The 19,757-nt window shown below is 43.8% G+C and overlaps 1 protein-coding gene and 1 pseudogene across 1 annotated transcript in view; one reads left to right on the forward strand and one right to left on the reverse strand.

Annotated features, from left to right (window-relative positions):
- The window catches only part of PCSK5 (proprotein convertase subtilisin/kexin type 5), a 427,474-nt gene that overhangs the window by 12,995 nt on the left and 394,722 nt on the right, over positions 1–19,757 (reverse strand). The window contains exons 33-35 of the mRNA XM_012759779.2: positions 17,531–17,761; positions 14,399–14,576; positions 9,490–9,707 (exon numbers count right to left, since the gene is read on the reverse strand). Of these exons, the coding sequence (XP_012615233.2) occupies positions 9,490–9,707; positions 14,399–14,576; positions 17,531–17,761 (627 nt within the window). The remainder of the gene's footprint in view (positions 1–9,489; positions 9,708–14,398; positions 14,577–17,530; positions 17,762–19,757) is intronic.
- LOC105868685 (eIF5-mimic protein 2-like) lies at positions 765–2,975 on the forward strand (annotated as a pseudogene).

Consider the following 19,757-nt stretch of genomic DNA (forward strand, 5'->3'; position numbering starts at 1 on the left):
AAATATTTGAGGTGATGGACATGTTAATTAGCTTGATTCAATCATTCTACATTATATACATATAACATCACTTTGTACCCCATAAATATATACAATTATAATTTGCCATTTTATAATTAAATAAAATAAATTAAGGGTAGAAAAAAGTAAAAAGTAGTAACAAAGTTACATCACAAAATTCATACCTTAAGGTTGGTTACATTTTTTAGAAGACCAGCAACAATTTGCCTGAGGCCCGGATCCTGGGCAATATCTAAAGCCACTACCTGTCAGCTTTGGGCGACAAATTAATGACACCATGTATATCTCCTACCTTGATTTATTGCAAAACCTACACAGTTAGGGTACCCAGAATCTTCTGCAAAAGGCAGTTTATTAATTTCCAGAATGCTTTCTCTTGTTTGAAAGTTGAACACACCCCAGCCTGCTCCACCCTCAGTGCTTTTAACTGTTTCTATTTTTAACATCCTAAAATTATTGGGCAGTCAAAAATGAATAAAATGTAATTTAGTTGGTAAATTCTCATTGAGGTTGCTAAACTTTTCCTGGTCTTCCATGCATCCTCATTGCTTACTATGATAGCTAATGTTTTAAGGACATTAGCTTATTCACCCTTTTTTTCTACCCAGTTTATATCTCAAGAGAAAACCTGTCCCCAAATTTTGCAATCTATGTGTTGCAAAGCCAGAAGACAGCACCGAGATTCACTAACCAGCAAAGGACATGTGTAGTATGGTGAAGAAAGGACAGCAGGGGAAGTGGAAATGAGCAGCAAAGACAGGAAACTGCACCTGGGCAAGTTGCCAGGCTTAAGTGGAATACAGGAGGATTCTTGTTCCCAGTGGGTATAAAAAAAAAAAATATATATATACAGAAGGAGGCATAAAAACTCAGGACATCTTCATGATTCACCAAATACTCCCAGTCATCCCTTGAATACAATCTCAGGGATACTGTGTGGATGAAATTTCAAGACTGGGAATGTTCAAAACCATCATTCTTAATTCACCCAGGGAATCTCAAATCTAGTTAAAGAAATATGTAGTTTTTCAAACTGTTCTTACAACATCAAATCATTTCTCCAATTCCCCACGAATATCTTTTTTTTTTTCCTCTTTGAAACAGAGTCTCTGCTGCCTCAGGTAGAATACAGCAACATCAGCCTAGCTCACGGCAACCTCAAACTCCAGGACTCAAAGGATCCTCCTGCTTCAGTATCCCAAGTAGCTGGGACTACAGGTGCATGCCACCATGCCCGGCTAACTTTTCTATTGTTAGTAGAGACAGGGTCTCTTGCTCAGGCTGGTCTCAAACTCCTGAGCTCAAGCAATCCTCCTGCCTCAGCCTCCCAGAGTCCTAGGATTATGGGTGTGAATCACCATGCCCATCCTCCACAAAAATCTGATGTTGTCTTGTTTTGATTGGCTGATGTTAGGGGTCATTAACTTATCTAATGATGATTGCCTGGTCTTAATTTCAACCAAGTGCCCCACCGCTAGCCCACTGCACAAGATGAGTGGATTGGAATTAGGGGGTCTGATTTAGCAAATCAAAATACAGTATTTTATCTGGCAACCTTAGTTGGAATAAAGGTCCCACACACCCAGCATTGGTGGTATCAGAGATACCTTTAACTTAAGAAAAAAACCTTATCAAAAGCCAGTATTTTCCACCATATGGCCAATGACAGTATCAACTTTTGCTATACCCACCCCACCCTCAATTCAATGTTTTCTCAATTGTTATCTAATTCTGATTAGAAGTTTTGAGCGGCAACCATATGTATCTATAGAATGAGAAAAAGAGGACACATATTACTGATTACTTAATGCAGTTTGTTTGGAAGGCTGTTTCACAGGGTGGAGTGCGGTGTGGATGGATGAAGGCTGGGAACCACCGTGGGGTAGAGTTTTCATGGAGTTGCTTGTAGGGCTGCTGGAAATGGCAGGGAGAGGCAAAGCGAGTGCATCGGGTGGGGCTCTAAGATTGCTCCTCTGCTCCCTCCTGGGCAGCTCTGCCTGGGTGGTTTACATAGTGGGGTTCAGTCTGAGATTCCATGTGAGGAAGGTGGCCACTGCCACAGTATCATTTGAAATCACTGCTCTAGATTATAAATGTGCTGTTCTTAAAGGGTTTTTCAGAGTTGGAGAGGAGCAAGCTAGCTATGTTAACTGGTGTTCTTCTGGCTACTGGAATACTTAATGCATCCATTCTCAATAGCCTTTATAATGAGAATCTGGTTAAAGAAGGGGTCTCAGTAGCTTTTGCTGTAAAGCTCTTTAAATCATGGATAAACAAAAAAGATATCAATGCAGTAGCTGCAAGACTTCGGAAAGTCAGCATGGATAACAGACTGATAGAACTCTTGCCTGACAATAAGCAAAGCGTTGAACACTTTGCAAAGTATTTTACTGCAGCAGGCTTGAAAGAGCTTTCAGAGCATGTTCGGAATCAGCAAACCATAGGAGCTTGGAGGGGGCTCCAGAAGAAACTTCAAGAACAGGTGTCTCCTGGTGGTCCATTTAAGCATATAATTTTACATGTCAAGGAGGAGTTGAAAAAAAACATCCCAGAACCGGTTGTCACTGGGATAGTCTGGTCAAGTGTAATGAGCACCGTGGGATGGAACAAAGAGAGGAGCTTTTAGGAGAGCAAGCCATCAAGCACTTGAAGCAATGCAGCACTCTACTTGCTGTCTTTACCACCCAAGGTCAGTCTGAGCTGACTCTGTTATTGAAGGTGCAGGAATATTGCCATGACAAACATTCATTTCATGAAAGCCTTCCAGAAAATAGTGGTGTCTTTCAATAAAGCTGAAGTCCTGAGTGAAGAGCCCATTCTCAAGTGGAACAATGATGCACATGTTACAAAGGGAAAAAATGTCAAATGTCTTCCTTGAGCAAATGAAGAAGTTTGTAGAGTGGCTCATAAATGTTGAAGAAGTATTTGAGTCTGAAGGTAAAGAAGGTGACTGAATTTTGAAACTATACTCTCAGCAAAGCAAACAGGAGCTGCAGACAAGATGTCATGTCTCATGTGTCCTGGGTCTTACATCTTCCTACCTTCCTATATCAAGCATGATATAAGGGCTTTCATGGCAAATTTTATTTTAACTATTGCTATGGTTACTGGAAATGTTGGGTTTAGTTTCTAAAACCATGTTTTAAGTAGCTACAGGAGCTACAGATTTGAATCTGATGTTGCATTAGTCTTTTTAGTTATCTTCTACCTCCTGTATTTTCTAGTGTGATTATGTAATTTAAGGCCTTCCACAATGAACAACTGTTCACTTTATTCCCTGGGTTTTTTATAAACGGTTTTCAAGATATGATTTTATTAAAAGTAATTTGTTATGAAAAGTCCGTTTGCAAATTAAACTGTAAAAGTTTCCAAAGTCTCAAAAGGCAATGCTTTGTGTGATAATTTGCTATGCCCAGAGCCCTACTCATCAATGAAAATCTCATATACAATAATTGAATGCATTAACATGAATCTTGAGTATTAAGACCATTGCATGTTAACATTTCAATTTATTTATTTATTTGCATTTTTAACCCCAGATGTCCTTAAGCTCATTTGTTTGCTATGGTTTTCATTCTTAGGGAAGCCATGGGGAACAAACTTAAAAAGTTGGAGAAATCAAATGTGGCAGAGGTGGTGGGAAGAACATTGAGCTTTTTCCCATGGAGAAACTTCTGTATTCAATTTGTGTCTTTTTTTAATACAACCATTTTCAAATCTGCCTTAGAAAAGTCGTACCATTTAAAATATTTTATGTTCAGAATACACTTAGATTGATAGGAAAAGAACTCATAAAGAAATTGGAGTATGTCGGGCGGGGTGGCTCATGCCTGCAATCCTAGTGCTCTGGGAGGCTGAGGCGGGAGGATTGCTTGAGCTCAGGAGTTTGAGCAAGAGTGAGACCCTGTCTCTACTAAAATTAGAAAGAAATTAGCTGGGTAACTAAAAATAGAAAAAATTAGCCAGGCATGGTGGCGTATTGCCATAGTCCCAGCTACCCTGGGGGCTGAGGCAAGAGGATCACTTGAGCCCAGGAGTTTGAGGTTGCTGTGAGCTAGGCTGACACCACGGCACTCTAGCCCAGGCAACGGAGTGAGACTCTGCCTCAAAAAAAAAAGAAAGAAAGAAATTGAAGTAAAGGAAATGACAGATGTATAAAGCCAGTAAAAATTATTGAAAGTGTTAAGAGTCAGTCAGCATGTTCTAATTTGGAATCTAGCTATAACTTAGATTTCCTATTGGCTTAGAGAATTTGTAAAGAATGAAGTGCAATGATAATTACATATTCCTACTTGGTCATACTAGACTGGCTTCATTCTCTTAAAATACTCAAGCATCTGGCTATTAATATATACCCTAGTTGCCATTTTTTAATTGCCATGGGCCAAATATTTCTTCTATACAATTGATCCATTCATTTTAATGGCTGCCTTTCAATTTTCATCTTCCTTTTCTTGCTACTACCCATCTATGTATGTAGACAGAGAAAAAAAATTAGTCACATTTTTTGATGGAAAGACTTTGTGTTAAAATTTAACATTTTGAAGGTTTTTTAATTAGTGAGAGAAACTAGCCTGGAATAATGCTGCCAGAAACTGAGAGGAAATTGTCTCTTTTGAAGGTGCCATCCTTATGAGCCAAGAGTTTGGTGTTTAAAAGTTCATCTTCAGGGAATAACATGTGATATAATTTAAAATAAAGATATATTAACCTTTAAAAGAGAATTATAACTGATAACACTGTGAACAGGGTGAATTTGTTAAATGAATAACTTTGATAAAGTTTTGATGCACAGGCAAAATGTATTCATTACATTTCTATATAGTGATCTGCTTTTAATTTGTAGTTCTCAAAAGGCCTTTTTTAAAAAAAAAAATAAATAAATAAAGTCCTTCCTTATAAGAAAAAAAAGATAGGGACACTGGAAAGTGTGGTTTGGGGATGGGGCCAGGTGTTTGAGGTGTCTGTTGAGCGCCCAATTAGAGACGTTCAGTCAGCAGTTGGATGTGTGGAACAGGAGCTCAGGAAAACCAGCTGGGAAAGAGAAAGTTGACTCAGAGGCACCGAGACCTAGGTGATAATGGGGGTCACCTGCAACCCTGAGAGTGGCTAGACAGCAAGGGTGGGGAGGGACCCGATTTCTCATCTTATTTTCCCTAGTACTTGGCATTTTTATGTAGTCAACCTACTACCTCAATATGAATTATTTTGGAAGAAAAAGGAAACAAGATTAAGAGCGGGCTCTAACAAGTAGGCCTTTGCTTGTTTCATCCACAAGTCTTAAGTGTATCCCCCTCCAAAAAAGTCTTTTTTTTTTTGAGACGGAGTCTCGCTTTGTTGCCCAGGCTAGAGTGAGTGCTGTGGCATCAGCCTAGCTCACAGCAACCTCAAACTCCTGGGCTCAAGCAATCTTCCTGCCTCAGCCTCCCTAGTAGCTGGGACTACAGGCAAGCACCACCATGCCTGGCTAATTTTTTCTATATATATTAGTTGGCCAATTAATTTCTTTCTATTTATAGTAGAGACGGGGTCTCGCTCTTGCTCAGGCTGGTTTCGAACTCCTGAGCAATCCTCGAGCAATCCTCCTGCCTCGGCCTCCCAGAGTGCTAGGATTACAGGCGTGGGCCACCGTGCCCGGCCCAAAAAAGTCTTAAATATACCTTCCTCTAGGTGTTTGGATTAGCAGAATGAGGCTGGGCTATAATTTAGGGCATAATCCTCTTCTTCTTCTTTTTGAGACAGGGTCTTGCTCTGTTGCCTGGGCTGGAGTGCAGTGGTGTCATCATAGCTCACTGCAGCCTCAAACTCCTGGGTGTTCCTCCTGCCTGAGCCACCTGGGTAGGTGGGATTACAGGTGCGCCACCATGCCAGGCTAATTTTTCTATTTTTTGTAGAGTCAGGGTCTTGCTATGTTTCCCAGGCTGGTCTCGAGAACTCCTGGCCTCAAGTAATCCACCTGCCTCAGCCTCCCAGAGTGCTAGGATTATAGGTGGGAGCCACCTCACCTGGTCATCATCTTCTTCTAAGAAACTGATTTTCCATTAGTAGCATATATAAACATTAAAAAAAAATCATACATAAATTCAGGTTCTGACATAACCCCACTCACTCCAAACATGCTGAAATGGTAGAATAAATATAAGCAGAGAGAGGAAAAAAAGAGATAAGTGGGCTCAAAAATAAGAGGAAATCTCTTTGGACCAGAAAAGGGATAAACATGCAAAATGGGAGTCAGGTTCTAGCCACCCACCTGCTCTGTTCTAGGACTAGAAGTACGCAATGGTGGCTGTGAGTTCACCTTTTCTACCATAATGGGAACTAAGAGTGTTTCATATGAGACCAGGGCCCAAATCCTGGCTTACACCTTGAAACAGGAGTCAGGCTGGGACGCTACCTTCACAGGCATCACCTCCTGACCAGGGACCCCTGAGCTGCTGACTGAATTGCTGATGGATCTGTGTTGCCATAGATACCACCTCTTGGGACACTGGACCATTTTGTTTCTGGACTGAGTTGCAGGTTGCAGGTGTAGAGTTAATTGAAAAACTTCTAGACTGTGAGAAGTAAGGATAAAGGAAGAGAGAGGGAGTAAAGAACCAGAAACAAAATCTCCCATTCACAATGAGCTTCAGACCAATATTCCAAACTATATAAATAAAACAAATGCTAAGAAAGATGGCAAAACAATCAACAATTAGGACATAAATTTACTTCAGATAATATTAATTGCATAGAAAATTTGACCAAGTCTTTAAATTAGGATGCTCACAAATAAATGACAATATCCATAAAAATACTAAATTATGAAACACAAACATGAAAATATGAAATAAAAATAGATGGATTATAAAAGAAACAATTAGAAATCCTAAAAATAAAAAAATGTAGTCACTTAAAAGGAACAGATGGGCTGAACTTTAAACACAATCAGAGGAAAAATTAGGGAAATGGGAGAGTGCTGAAAAATTAATCTAACATAAATAATAGAGAGTCAAAGAGGTACAAATATAAAAGAGTAGATAAGAGGCACAGAGGACAGATCAAGAAACTCTATATCACATTGAATAGGAATTCCAAAAAAGGAGATTAGAGGGAAGAGAGGAGAAGCAATATTTGAAGATTTAGTAGCTGAACATTTTCCAATTTGCAAAAAGGCATTTAAGATTTCTTTGTTTTCTATACATTCATTCATTCATGCAACAAACACTTAATGAATACTTATATGTTACATTCTGGACTGAGAACGGGATACAAATTGAATGTAGTACAATCTTTTCCCTTGCTCAAGGGGTGCGCAGTTGGGGAGAGAGGTGGACTTCTTTAATCAAAATATAATGTAAGCTGGGCACAGTGGCTCATGCCTGTAATCCTAGTGTTTATGCCTGTAATTCTAGCACTCTGGGAGGCCAAGGCGGACAGATTGCTCAAGGTCCGGAGTTCAAAACCAGCCTGAGCAAGAGCAAAACCCCGTATCTACTATAAATAGAAAGAAATTAATTGGCCAACTAATATATATAGAAAAATTAGCCAGGCATGCTGGCACATGCCTGTAGTCCCAGCTACTCAGGAGGCTGAGGTGGTAGGATCGTTTGAGCCCAGGAGTTGGAGGTTGCTGTGAGCTAGGCTGATGCCATGGCACTCACTATAGCCTGGGCAACAGAGTGAGACTCTGTCTCAAAAAAAAAAAAAAAAAAAAAAGTAATGTAAAAAGCTTTGTGATAGGCCGGGCGCAGTGGCTCATGCCTGTAATCCTAGCACTCTGGGAGGCCGAGGCAGGCGGATTGCTCCAGGTCAAGAGTTCGAAACCAGCCTGAGCAAGAGCAAGAGCAAGACCCCGTCTCTACTATAAATAGAAAGAAATTAATTGGCCAACTAATGTATATATAGAAAAAATTAGCTGGGCATGGTGGCACATGCCTGTAGTCCCAGCTACTCAGGAGGCTGAGGCAGTAGGATTGCTTGAGCCCAGGAGATTGAGGTTGCTGTGAGCTAGGCTGATGCCACGGCACTCACTCTAGTGTGGGCAACAAAGCGAGACTCTGTCTCAAAAAAAAAAAAAAACAACTTCTGTGATAAAATAGTGGATTAAAGAATCAAGAAGGAGAAATAACACTCTTGGGAAGACTGAAAAAAAGCTTCACAGAGGAGGTGACATTCAAGCTGGGTCTTTAAGGTGAGAGTTCCCTAGAGTGTCATTCTTCAGGAAGAAGAAACAAAGGTCAGGGTATATTTGATGGCTGCCAAGTGGTTCTGGATAGTTCTAGGTGGTTCTAGGTTCTAGAATACATGGAAAGAAAGTCTTTAAGATAAAAGTTAAAGGGACTGACTGAGGAAAGATTTTAATCCCCTTTTGAATATGGAAAACATTTACTGAAAGTTTGCTAAGGGCAGTAAGTAAATGCATAGAATGAAGAGATATACCATATTCATAAATGGGGTGATTCAGGATCATAAAGGTGGAGTCTCCTCCAAAATAAATTCAATGCAATGCTAATCAATATCCAAAGGAATTTTTAAAAATGAAACTTGATTGATTATAAAATTTGTATAAAAGAAGGACTAAAAATAGCCATGATGATTTTGAAAAGAATGGGAATGCATCCTACCAGCCATTTATGTTTCTCTAGTAAATTTTAACAATTAAAACATTATAAGAGTATTTCTGTCTTAAATGTTGAGAAGAATTCATTGTGATCAACTTTTATGGCAAGATTTGCAATAAGATGAGTGAATTTGCATTTTAAGACAATCACTTTGGCATTAGGGTAAGTGATAATCTGGGAGGGTAGGGGACCATAGTTGGGGTGACCTACTGGCTCCTTCAAAAGATGTGATAATAAATTCGGAGAACGGAAAATGAGGATAGTGAGAATGGAGAACGGTCTAGTTAGAAAAATACTTAGGAAAGAAGATCAACGGGCCTTGAAGTTTAGCTTCGTTGGAGGTAGGTGGGTTGGGCAGGAGGAGAGGGAAAGAGATGAATCAAGGGTAACTGTAAGGTGCCGTCCTGGGCCCAGGGCTGTATGGTGGGCCCTTCACCATTGATTTTAAGGCTCCCTGGGACAGACAACTAGGTATCTAGAAAATAGCAATGGAGCTTGGGAGAGTTGAGGCAGAAATTTTAAGGAGTTGTTGAAGTAATAAAAATAAATGAATTTCCCTAGGCAGATCCAACAGGTGGAGAAGGGAAATGGAGTAGGTGCATGAGACTTCTTCCAGGAGACAATGCCTGTGTTGGTTCTCAAAGGATGGGGGCCTCACGGGGCGGCAGGGGGTGGCAGGAGCAGCCCAGGTCAGAGGGTAGAGGCAGAAGCTAAGAGCAAACGGAAGGTGGCCATGCTGCAGAGGGCTGGGATGGGGCTGGGAAGTGACAGGAACCACCAAAGGGGGTGAGAAGGGAGGAAGGGCAAAGCGGAGAACCATTTCATGTTTCCATTGGCACGTGTGTAACGACAGATGGCCCCTCACCTTTGCACTTGTCACAGGTCGGGTGGCATCTCTCACAGGTCTGCGTGCTCTGCTCAGCATAGTAGTGATGGGGGCAGGTGCGATGGCACTCTCCCTTGGAGCGGAGCAGAAAGAAAAACGTATCACAAGACAGGCAGTCTGTGGGCTGCGGGCCCCTGCACGTCTTGCAGCTCTTGTCGCACCTCTCACACCGGCCGGTGGCGTTGTCTGGGTAATATCTGAAACCGAGCGAAGAAGCAAAGATGGAATGCTAAGCTTTGCTCCTAAACTGGGTGTGGTGATAAAAACATGGTTAGTCAGACAGGGTTCATTTCCAAGCTGGGGACTTTAGCCTTTTTATGCATTAATTACTAATGATGCTAATGAATCTAATGATTCTCAGTTTTCTTTTCTGTAAATTGAGTATTGCAATCCCTCCTCTGTTATTTGTGAAAACTAAATTGGACAACACATATGAAAAGACCTAGTATTGACCTCACATAGTAGCACCTTAATAATTGTTAGTTACTATTTCCTTTTTTCTTCTGTATCCTGTAAATTCAAGCTTTGTGTCAAATGGGATCAGGGAATGGAAGACATTTTAAATGTACCATTGAGTGGTTCTTATTAATGTAATTTCTCAATTTAAAAAAAAATGTTGAAATAGGAGGTGACATGAGTGATGTTGGCCTTTACAAAATATGTTGAACTTTGAAAAGATTTTTGGAGGTTAAATATGGTAACAATAATCACCATTTATTAAACTTTTATTAATATGCCTTGTGGTACCCCAGGGACTTCCAAAACATTATTTCACCTTACTGAACTTGCAAATGAGTCACTAGAGCATGGTAGTTAGGAGCTTGGCCATTGAAGGAAAATCATGTGGTTTCAAATCTCAGCGGTACCACTTATGAACTGTGTGACCTTGGGCCAGTCACTCAACATCTCTGTGCCTCAGCTTCCTCATCTGTAATATGGGGCTAAGGGTAGTGCCTAAAACTAAACATGTGGTTACTGAGAAAGTAATGAGGACAGTGCCTGGTATATTTTAAACAATTAATGTGTATTAGTGATAATTATAAATTTTATGATTGATCCTCATAGCTAGCCTTATGGTTTAGATATTATTGTCCCTATTTTACAGAAGCAGAAACTGAGGCTGAGAAAATCTGAACAACTTGCTTATAAGGTCAAACAGCTAATGGAATGGGACAATGTGATCTGAGCTTATCTGTTAAACACCACTATTACAAAATGGTGCATTGGTTAAAGGTAAACATAGATCATGCAAATAAGATAAAAAAGGATAAAGAAAATATCAATAAGGATGAAATGCTAAAGGTCATTTTGACTCCTGCCTGTATCTCTGGACATCAGTGCACTGGAGCTGTCCTAGAAACCTGAAGGTTCATACTTGGTTTCTGTGGTGCAAAACTACTGGGCTTTTTTGTAGTCCAGTTCAGCTCCACGAACTTGTTGAAAACTACCACCATGCCCAACTAATGCTGAACCTGTCTGTATTTAGCCACCTGTGTACACTTGTACCTCAGTGGCCCAGCCATGGCAAATTAAGCCCTGCTTGGTTTTCTGCAGTTAGGTGAAGAGCAACTACTATGATATGTTAATCTGTAAGATTTTGAGGTATTTGAGAGATAAGGTGAGGAAAAGAGAACGACAACAACAAAAAGCACTGATCATGAACTGAATAGTTAGCAAAGACCACATAGAACTAAAAAAAAAAAATAAAGAAAAACAGAGAAAAGCGAAAATCTATATAGAACAGAGAGAATACACAGGATTGGAATCATGAGATTGGATTTTTCATCCTACCTCCACTATGTGTAAGTAGCTTTGTGACTTTGGGAATGTCACTTAGCCTCTCTGAGCCTCAGTTTCCTTATCTCTAAAATGGAGAGATTAATATCAGCCTCATGAGACTGTTGTAGAATGAAATCATAATGTAAAGATACATTGTGAGGGCTGGGTGCGGTGGCTCACGCCTGTAATCCTAGCTCTCTGGGAGGCCCAGGTGGGCGGAATGCTCAAGGTCAGGAGTTCGAAACCAGCCTGAGCAAGAGCGAGACCCCGTCTCTACTATAAATAGAAAGAAATTAATTGGCCAACTAATATATATAGAAAAAATTAGCCGGGCATGGTGGCGCATGCCTGCAGTCTCAGCTACTCAGGAGGCTGAAGCAGCAGGATCACTTGAGCCCAGGAGTTGGAGGTTGCTGTGAGCTAGGCTGATGCCAAGGCACTCACTCTAGCCTGGGCAACAAAGTGAGACTCTGTCTCAAAAAAGAAAAAAAAAACACAAAAGATAAATTGTGAGGGAAATTCTTTGTAACTCTAAAGCAGCATACAAAAGTTTTTTAAAAATTATTGTTATTACAGGTAATTATAAATATGAAAAGCATCAATAGGAACCTTGGGAAAGAAAGCTTATTAATTCCAAGGAGGCTTTAAAAATGATCAAGAAGCAATGCTAACAGAAAGACAATGGAGAGTGTTCTGGATCAGAGGAACATAACACCGCTGCTTACTTTGATGACTCTTTTGCATGAGGGGACTGTGAAACCTTTTGAGCCCCACATCCTTAAAGAGGATCTTGTGTATAAGTACAAACGATAACTTGGGGTTTGAAGAACCTTCTCTGAGGTTGAACATCAAAATAATTAGGTGTGTTGGGACAGCGTGCAGAGAACCACACACTTGCTTTTCCAAGGCAAAAGCATACAAGGCTTGTGCAATGCATGTGGAACACTGATTTTATAAAAGAAATAATTCTCCACTTATATATTATTAATACTCCATTTCTTCCCCATTAGAGAGAGGGATGGCAACCTGTGTGTCTCCTCAGCCTCTTATGGGCAACTTCACACACTGTGGAATGATTGTGTTTTGAATTCCATCGCCTGCATTCTATTTAGACCACAGGATTATCTCCTTTTTTGTGTGTGCTTGCTGGTATTTAACTACTCGATTTGAAGATGATGGGATCCAGATCATTCCAGACACTTATTAGGGTGAAGCTGAAAGGCTAAGCCTGCTGTCCCCGTCCCCACTCTTGTCTGGCAGAGCTTTTCTTTATTCATTGATGTGGCTGGTGTTTTCCAAGAGCTGCTAATGTGTGTGGCTCTGTGCTGAGTGTTACAATGGCATATGTGAAAAGTGAGAGGTGTTTTTCCTCCAGAAGTTTATAATTTTCTTGGGAGGAGACATATAAGAATAAGAATAGTGGCCAGGCGCAGTGGCTCATGCCTGTAATCCTAGCTCTCTGGATGGCTCAAGGTTAGGAGTTCGAAACCAGCCTGAGCAAGAGTAAGACCCCGTCTCTACTAAAAATAGAAATAAATTAATTGGACAACTAAAAATACATAGAAAAAAATTATCCGGGCATGATGGCGCATGCCTGTAGTCCCAGCTACTCGGGAGGCTGAGGCAGGAGGATCACTTGAGCCCAGGAGTTTGAGGTTGCTATGAGCTAGGCTGATGCCATGGCACTCTAGCCTGGGCAACAGAGTGAGACTCTGTCCTAAAAAAAAAAAAAAAAAAAAGAATAGTGGCCAGTAGGCATGGTGGCTCACACCTATAATCCTAGCACTCTGGGAGGCTGAGGCGGGCGGATCGCTCAAGGTCAGGAGTTCGAAACCAGCTTCTGCAAGAGGGAGACCCCGTCTCTACTATAAATAGAAAGAAAATAATTGGCCAACTAAAAATACATAGAAAAAAATTAGCTGGGCATGGTGGCACATGCCTGTAGCCCCAGTACTGGGGAGACTGAGGCAGTAGGATGACTTGAGCCCAGGAGTTTTAGGTTACTGTGAGCTAGGCTGATGCCACGGCACTCTAGCCCATGGCATCAAAGAAAAAAATAAAAAAAGAATATGAATAGGCTCCTAAAGATCAAAGTCTTTGTCTTACTCATCTTATTCATATATACAAGGCACTTGCCATTAAATGTATTAAATAAATGAGTGAATGAATCGATGAGTTAAATCAAGGTGGAAGGCAATATATAGCACTAAAATGAATGAAACAACATGGAAGACCTTGTCCCTAGCAAAAAAAAAGAGGAAAAAAAAATTAGCCAAACTTCCTGGTGAGCACCTGTAGTTCCAGGTACTCGGGAGGCTGAGACAGGAGGATCACTTGAGCCCAGGTGTTCGAAGTTGCAGTGAGCTATGATGACGCCACTGTACTCTGACCTTGGCCACAGAGCAAGATCCTGTCTCTAAAATAAATAGAACTTTAAAACATATAATAAAATAAAATGAATGAAACAAGCAGTAATTGCAATAGGACTGAAGAGACATGTCAATTTTGGCAAAAGCATTTAGGGAAGGTCGAAGGTTATAGCTCTTTGATTCAGGTCTGGAATCTCTGGAAGCTCTCCGTGGTCTAGGTTACTGACCGGGAAGGAGGGGTCCACAACAGGCTTACAATCAACCTGTCTCTTTATTGGGGATGCCCAGGGGGAAAAAGAGATGACCCAGTTAAATCCTCTTCCAAATATGCTGGTAACCAGACCTTCTAATAGACACTCTAATAGTTCTTCCTAGCAGAAAAATAACAGAGTCCTTATCTGCGAAATGCTTTTAGGATATATCAAGTGTGTCTAGATTGGTTATGATAACAAACTCTGTAATTTGTGGATATGTGGGGACATGACAGGTTGGAGAATTAACGGATATAAATGGAGATGTTCACTGAAGTTCTTCCCTTTGTAAATCAACGTTCCACATGCACGGCTCTCCTCATACACACCCAGTGAGACCTGAAATGTTAAATCTGAATCAGAACAAATCCTAAAGCCAAAAGAAAAAGAACCTAAGTATTCTTAGCCTTAGTTTCCTCATCTGCAAAATGGGTTGCCGTTAGGAGTGGCTGTGGAACTCGAAGGGGGAGCATGTGCCGAGCGCTTTACCCGTCTCTGCACTGGAGCAGGCACTCTTTTCCCAGCTGGAGCCAGCCCGGTCGGCAGGAGCCGCACTGCCTGCTGTGTCTCCCTTCACACGTCCTGCAAGAGCTGTGGCAGGGGCCACAGCGGTGGCTGTCCTCGTCGGCGTAGTAGCCCTCTGGGCAGTCCTCCACGCAGGTGGTGTCTGTCACGGGAGGAAAAGAGTCTGTCTGGACATCAGCCGTGACGCAGGCCTTCCAAACCCCCCGCTGTGTTCTCCCCACTTTGTACCATGGCGGGGCGAGGGGGGTGCGGGAGGAAGGGGACAACGTCCCCTTGGGCTGGTGGATATGCTTGGGAACTAAGATGAAAGTCCTAAGGCCATCAGGAGTTCAAAGGAAACAGAAGTCAGGGCGGACTCGCCGTGGTGGGTAGAACAGAAACTACAGTCCGGGTCGTTGTGCAGCCAATGGAGCTGGTTCACTAGAGGGAAGCCCACCCCCTAAAGGAAAGACACCTCCCTCTGTAGTATTTGCCTATAGCTGCCTTAACAAATTACCACCAACTTGGTGGCTTGAAACAACACACATTTATTATTTTACTGTTCTGGAGGTCGGAAGTCCAAAATGGATCCACAAGGCTTTCTGTTCTTTCTAGAGGCTCCAGGGGACAATCTGTCTCCTGGCCTTTTCCACCTGCATTCCTTGGCTCATGCCACCCCTACCCCTTCATCTTCAAAGGAGCAGCACACCATCTCTCTCTGTCTCTCTGCGGCTGGTCACGTCACCTTCTACTACTATTGCTGCTCCGCTTGCTGCTCTCTTATCAGTCCCCCCAGTGATTAATTACACTGGGCCCACCTGCATAATCCATGATGCTCTCCCCCTGCCAAGATCCTTAATTAAAGCACAACTGCAAAGTCCCTTTTACTATGTAAGGTAATATATTTGTAGGATCCATGAATTAGGATAGGACATCTCCAGGGGGAGCCTTTATTCAGTCTACCACAACCTCCAAAAAATTATCTAGTTTGTAATTAGCCTGACCCTGGTGCTGTGGTGGGGTTGGCAGGGTGGGGAGAATGTGAGAAGACCAGGCCTGAGCAAATCCTGTGCCCAGCCCTTGGGAACTACAGCTCTGCGTCGTGTCACACGCCAGCGCCGAAGTCTCACTTCTCGCCTAACTTGCATGCCCAGTGTAAGGGAAGCCCACTTTGCAGTGACGAGATGTCTTCCTCTCTCTATGAAGGCATCTGAGGTGACCACTGGTGGCACTCTAGATTGGAGACAATTAGGACAAAAGTCCTGGTGTTGGGGGGAAGGTGGGGAGGTGGGGTGGGAGAGGGGTGGGGGTGGGATTATATCCATGTGGTTGGAGGAAAGGTTTTCATGAAGGAACAACTGCTGGGAAGGAGAGTCACTGAGACCTGTGTACCAGGAGTGAAGATGGATGGATGGAGAAGATGGGTATCCTTGAGTGTTTTCTATGGTGGCGTGATCAGGAGTGGCATGAGGGTAGTTCTATGGCGGCGTGATCAGGAGTGGCATGAGGGTAGTTCTATGGCGGCGTGATCAGGAGTGGCATGAGGGTAGTTCTATGGCGGCGTGATCAGGAGTGGCATGAGGGTAGTTCTATGGCGGCGTGATCAGGAGTGGCATGAGGGTAGTTCTATGGCGGCGTGATCAGGAGTGGCATGAGGGTAGTTCTATGGTGGCGTGATCAGGAGTGGCATGAGGGTAGTTCTATGGTGGCGCGATCAGGAGTGGCATGAGGGTAGTTCTATGGTGGCGTGATCGGGAGTGGCATGAGGGTAGTTCTATGGTGGCGTGATCGGGAGTGGCATGAGGGTAGTTCTATGGTGGCGCGATCAGGAGTGGCATGAGGGTAGTTCTATGGTGGCGCGATCAGGAGTGGCATGAGGGTAGTTCTATGGTGGCGTGATCAGGAGTGGCATGAGGGTAGTTCTATGGTGGCGTGATCAGGAGTGGCATGAGGGTAGTTCTATGGTGGCGTGATCAGGAGTGGCATGAGGGTAGTTCTATGGTGGCGTGATCAGGAGTGGCATGAGGGTAGTTCTATGGTGGCGTGATCAGGAGTGGCATGAGGGTAGTTCTATGGTGGCGTGATCAGGAGTGGCATGAGGGTAGTTCTATGGTGGCGTGATCGGGAGTGGCATGAGGGTAGTTCTATGGCGGCGTGATCAGGAGTGGCATGAGGGTAGGCATCCCTGTGTCTCAGCAGGGCACTGGTGTCCTTGCTCAACAAGAGGAGGGAAAGCTTGCTATGCATTTCTACTTAGAGTGTCTGGCATCCCAAGTCTGTTCTACTGGCCAGAGAGAAAAGTGCCAATGTTCCTGGTCTTCACCATGTCCATCTCTTTCTTTTCTCTCCTACAGCTTTATCTTTCAGTTTAGTTGAGTTTTGTTTCGTTTTCTTTTTCCCACACTTGTTTCCAGCCCTAATCATGGTATCCCTCAGAACCTGAGGGTGTCACCTCATAAGAGCAAGAACCTTCAGTCCTGATCTGCGGGAGGTGGACAAACTTGTGGCACATGGCCAACATGTACCACATGTTGTTCAAGAAGATTAATTCATCAACAGGGCCGGGCGGGCGCGGTGGCTCACGCCTGTAATCCTAGCACTCTGGGAGGCAGAGGTGAGCGGATCGCTCAAGGTCAGGAGTTCAAAACCAGCCTGAGCAAGAGTGAGACCCCATCTCTACTAAAAAATAGAAAGAAATTAATTGGCCAACTAAAAATACGTAGAAAAAAATTAGCTGGGCATGGTGTGCATGCCTGTAGTCCTAGCTTCTTGGGAGGCTGAGGCAGAAGGATTGCTTGAGCCCAGGAGTTTGAGGTTGCTGTGAGCTAGGCTGACGCCATGGCATTCTAGCCTGGGCAACAAAATGATACTCTGTCTCAGAAAAAAAGAAAGAAATGGGGTCAAAGATTAGCAGTAGGTGAAATGAGTAGAGGGCCTATGTGTGCTGTTCTTCATACCATTCTCACACTTGTATCTTTTCTGTAGGCTTAACAATTTCCCAAACACAAAGCAAAAATTAAAAAAGAAAAAGCCCGTATCTACGAGACACTAGGCCCTGTGCAAGGTGGTTTCCCCGAGCGAGGGAAATACAAAGCCCTCCTCACAGAGGCAACTCACTGAGAAGAAGGGTCTTCCTCTGGCAAGTGTGACACTGGTCCTTGGCAGGCCCCGTGCAGCGGAAGCACCGAGTGTGGCAGGGCTTGCAGGCACGAGCCTTTTCATCCCAGTACTCGGAGCGGGTGCAGTCCCCCTTAGCCACGCAGTCCCCGAGGCCGTTCAGCCTCAGGCCTTCCCGACAGGCGGTGCAGGTCCCAGCCGAGGAGCAGGTGGAGCAGGACTCTGGGCAATCTGTGGGCGTGGTGGGGGAGCAAACAGAGAGTGAGACAGGGAGGGCCAGGGCGCCCCTAGAAAGGGTGTTCACGTTCCTTCCACATGTCTTCCAGAGATTTCTATCCAAGGGTGTGGGGCCATGATTTGGGGACAGCCCTTGGGCTCTGGGGTCGAACATTCTTGTTGCGAAATGAGAGAAAATGGCTGTTTACTTTCTCTGTAATACCCAGAAAGTGCCTTCTGCAGCAGCCACCTCAGAAATATCAGAAAGGCTCACTATGATGCCCCAAGCTGCAACAAGATAAGAACAAGCAATGCAGCAGCAGCACAGTTCCACGTGCTGGAAAGTGGCTTTCCAGCCGTCACAGTGCCTGTTGCTATGGTCCTCCACTCACCTCCTAAATGCCCTGGGCTTCTCGCTAATACTGCAGCTGTTGCAATGTATTATAGTTGCCCATTGACAGACAAGGCCAATTTTGTATTTATTTTTGAATGCACGGTGCCAATGAGAGGGCCTGGCATATCATAGGCACTCAATAAATATGTTTGTTAGACAAATAAAATAACAACTCACTCCCATCTCTGGGTTTTAGCAGTTGCCATTCTCTCTGCCTAGAATTCTCTTCTCCCAGACATATATACGTGGTCTGCTTCCTCCCTCTCTCAGCAATATCTTTTGGGACATCTCTCAAGTTTCAACTCCATCTTGCCCATCTTCCTGGTTCCCTTCTCTTGACTTAACAACTGCAGCGTCTGACTTCCCTGAAAGAATGTGAGCTCCGCAAAGGCGAGATTCTGCCTGTATCACTCCCTGATGTTGCCCAGGCCTGGAAGAGTACATGTGCTCAGGTGATTCTAATGGATGACCAGGGGCCTTTCTCAAAGGGATAAGTAAATCAGATAAAACGCACTTTGAGACCCATAAAGCTCTCTGTGTCGTAAATTACTTCGATTACTGAACAGCCGAGAAAGGCCAGAAGAGGAGCCTCCGTGCCTGCCCTAGTACGGCAGGGTCAAGATGGCGCCGCGGGCCTTGGCTGCGTCTTCAACGTCTCCTTGCAGCCGGCCCCGGGTTCCATAGCTGCCCCACGTGCTGACTCCCGCCTCCTCTGCAGGCAGGCACAGCCGCCCACCTTGACGTCCGCGCTCTGTCACAAGCAGGCAGGTGGGCACTGACACTAAATAGTGCTCTACATAAAGCACAGAAAGTGGCATATCCAGATCCCAAGGCTGAGCAGAAAGCCTCCAGGAGGGAGGCGAGTCCTCCTCTTCTACCAAAACCACCCCCCTGTGTCCCAGGGTGTGGGTGGCCCAAGGCTTCTCCATGAAAGGCTGTTAGGGGGACTGCCTCGGGGTCTCCCCCTCACGCCTGCTGGGTGGAAACGCAGGGGCTGAAGTATCTCTGGCTGCCCCATTGCCACGGATCCTGGGGCTCTGGCAAAACCCCTCTCCCCCAGAACTCTTCGTTCATTTGCTTGAGAATTCCTCTAGTCATGCACAATTTATTTCATCTTTCTATTCTCTGGTAAATAATAAGAGGCAAACAATTTACACCCAGTTAAAATACAAGGAGGCGTGGATAACAGCAGAGCCTTTCTCCAATGTGTTGGGACTGAAGTGCCTAGTGGGAGACGGACTGGGGGCCTCCGAACAGGAGATGAGGAGGAGGAAGGAGCAGAGCTTTGGGGCGGGGGTAGGGCAGACAATGGAGGGAGACAGAGGAGACCCAGCAAGTCCTCCTTGGCACAGTTTTCTTGCGCTATAAACTTATAATGGCTTGACATTTTAAGAAAAATCTCCCACTTGGGGTGACTTTTGAAGGCTCATCATCTCTGTTGTAAATCTTCACATGAGAATTCTTTTTTATTTTTTCTAGAGACAGAGCTTAGCTCTGTTGTCCAGGCTGATCTCGAACTCCTGGCCTTAAGTAGTCCTCCAGCCTCAGCTTCCCAAATTGCTGAGATTACAGGTGTGAGCCACAGCATCAACCTGAGAATTCCTTTTGACCAGTAGT

Source organism: Microcebus murinus, chromosome 12, assembly GCF_040939455.1.
Source record: "Microcebus murinus isolate Inina chromosome 12, M.murinus_Inina_mat1.0, whole genome shotgun sequence".
Lineage (NCBI taxonomy): Eukaryota > Metazoa > Chordata > Mammalia > Primates > Cheirogaleidae > Microcebus > Microcebus murinus.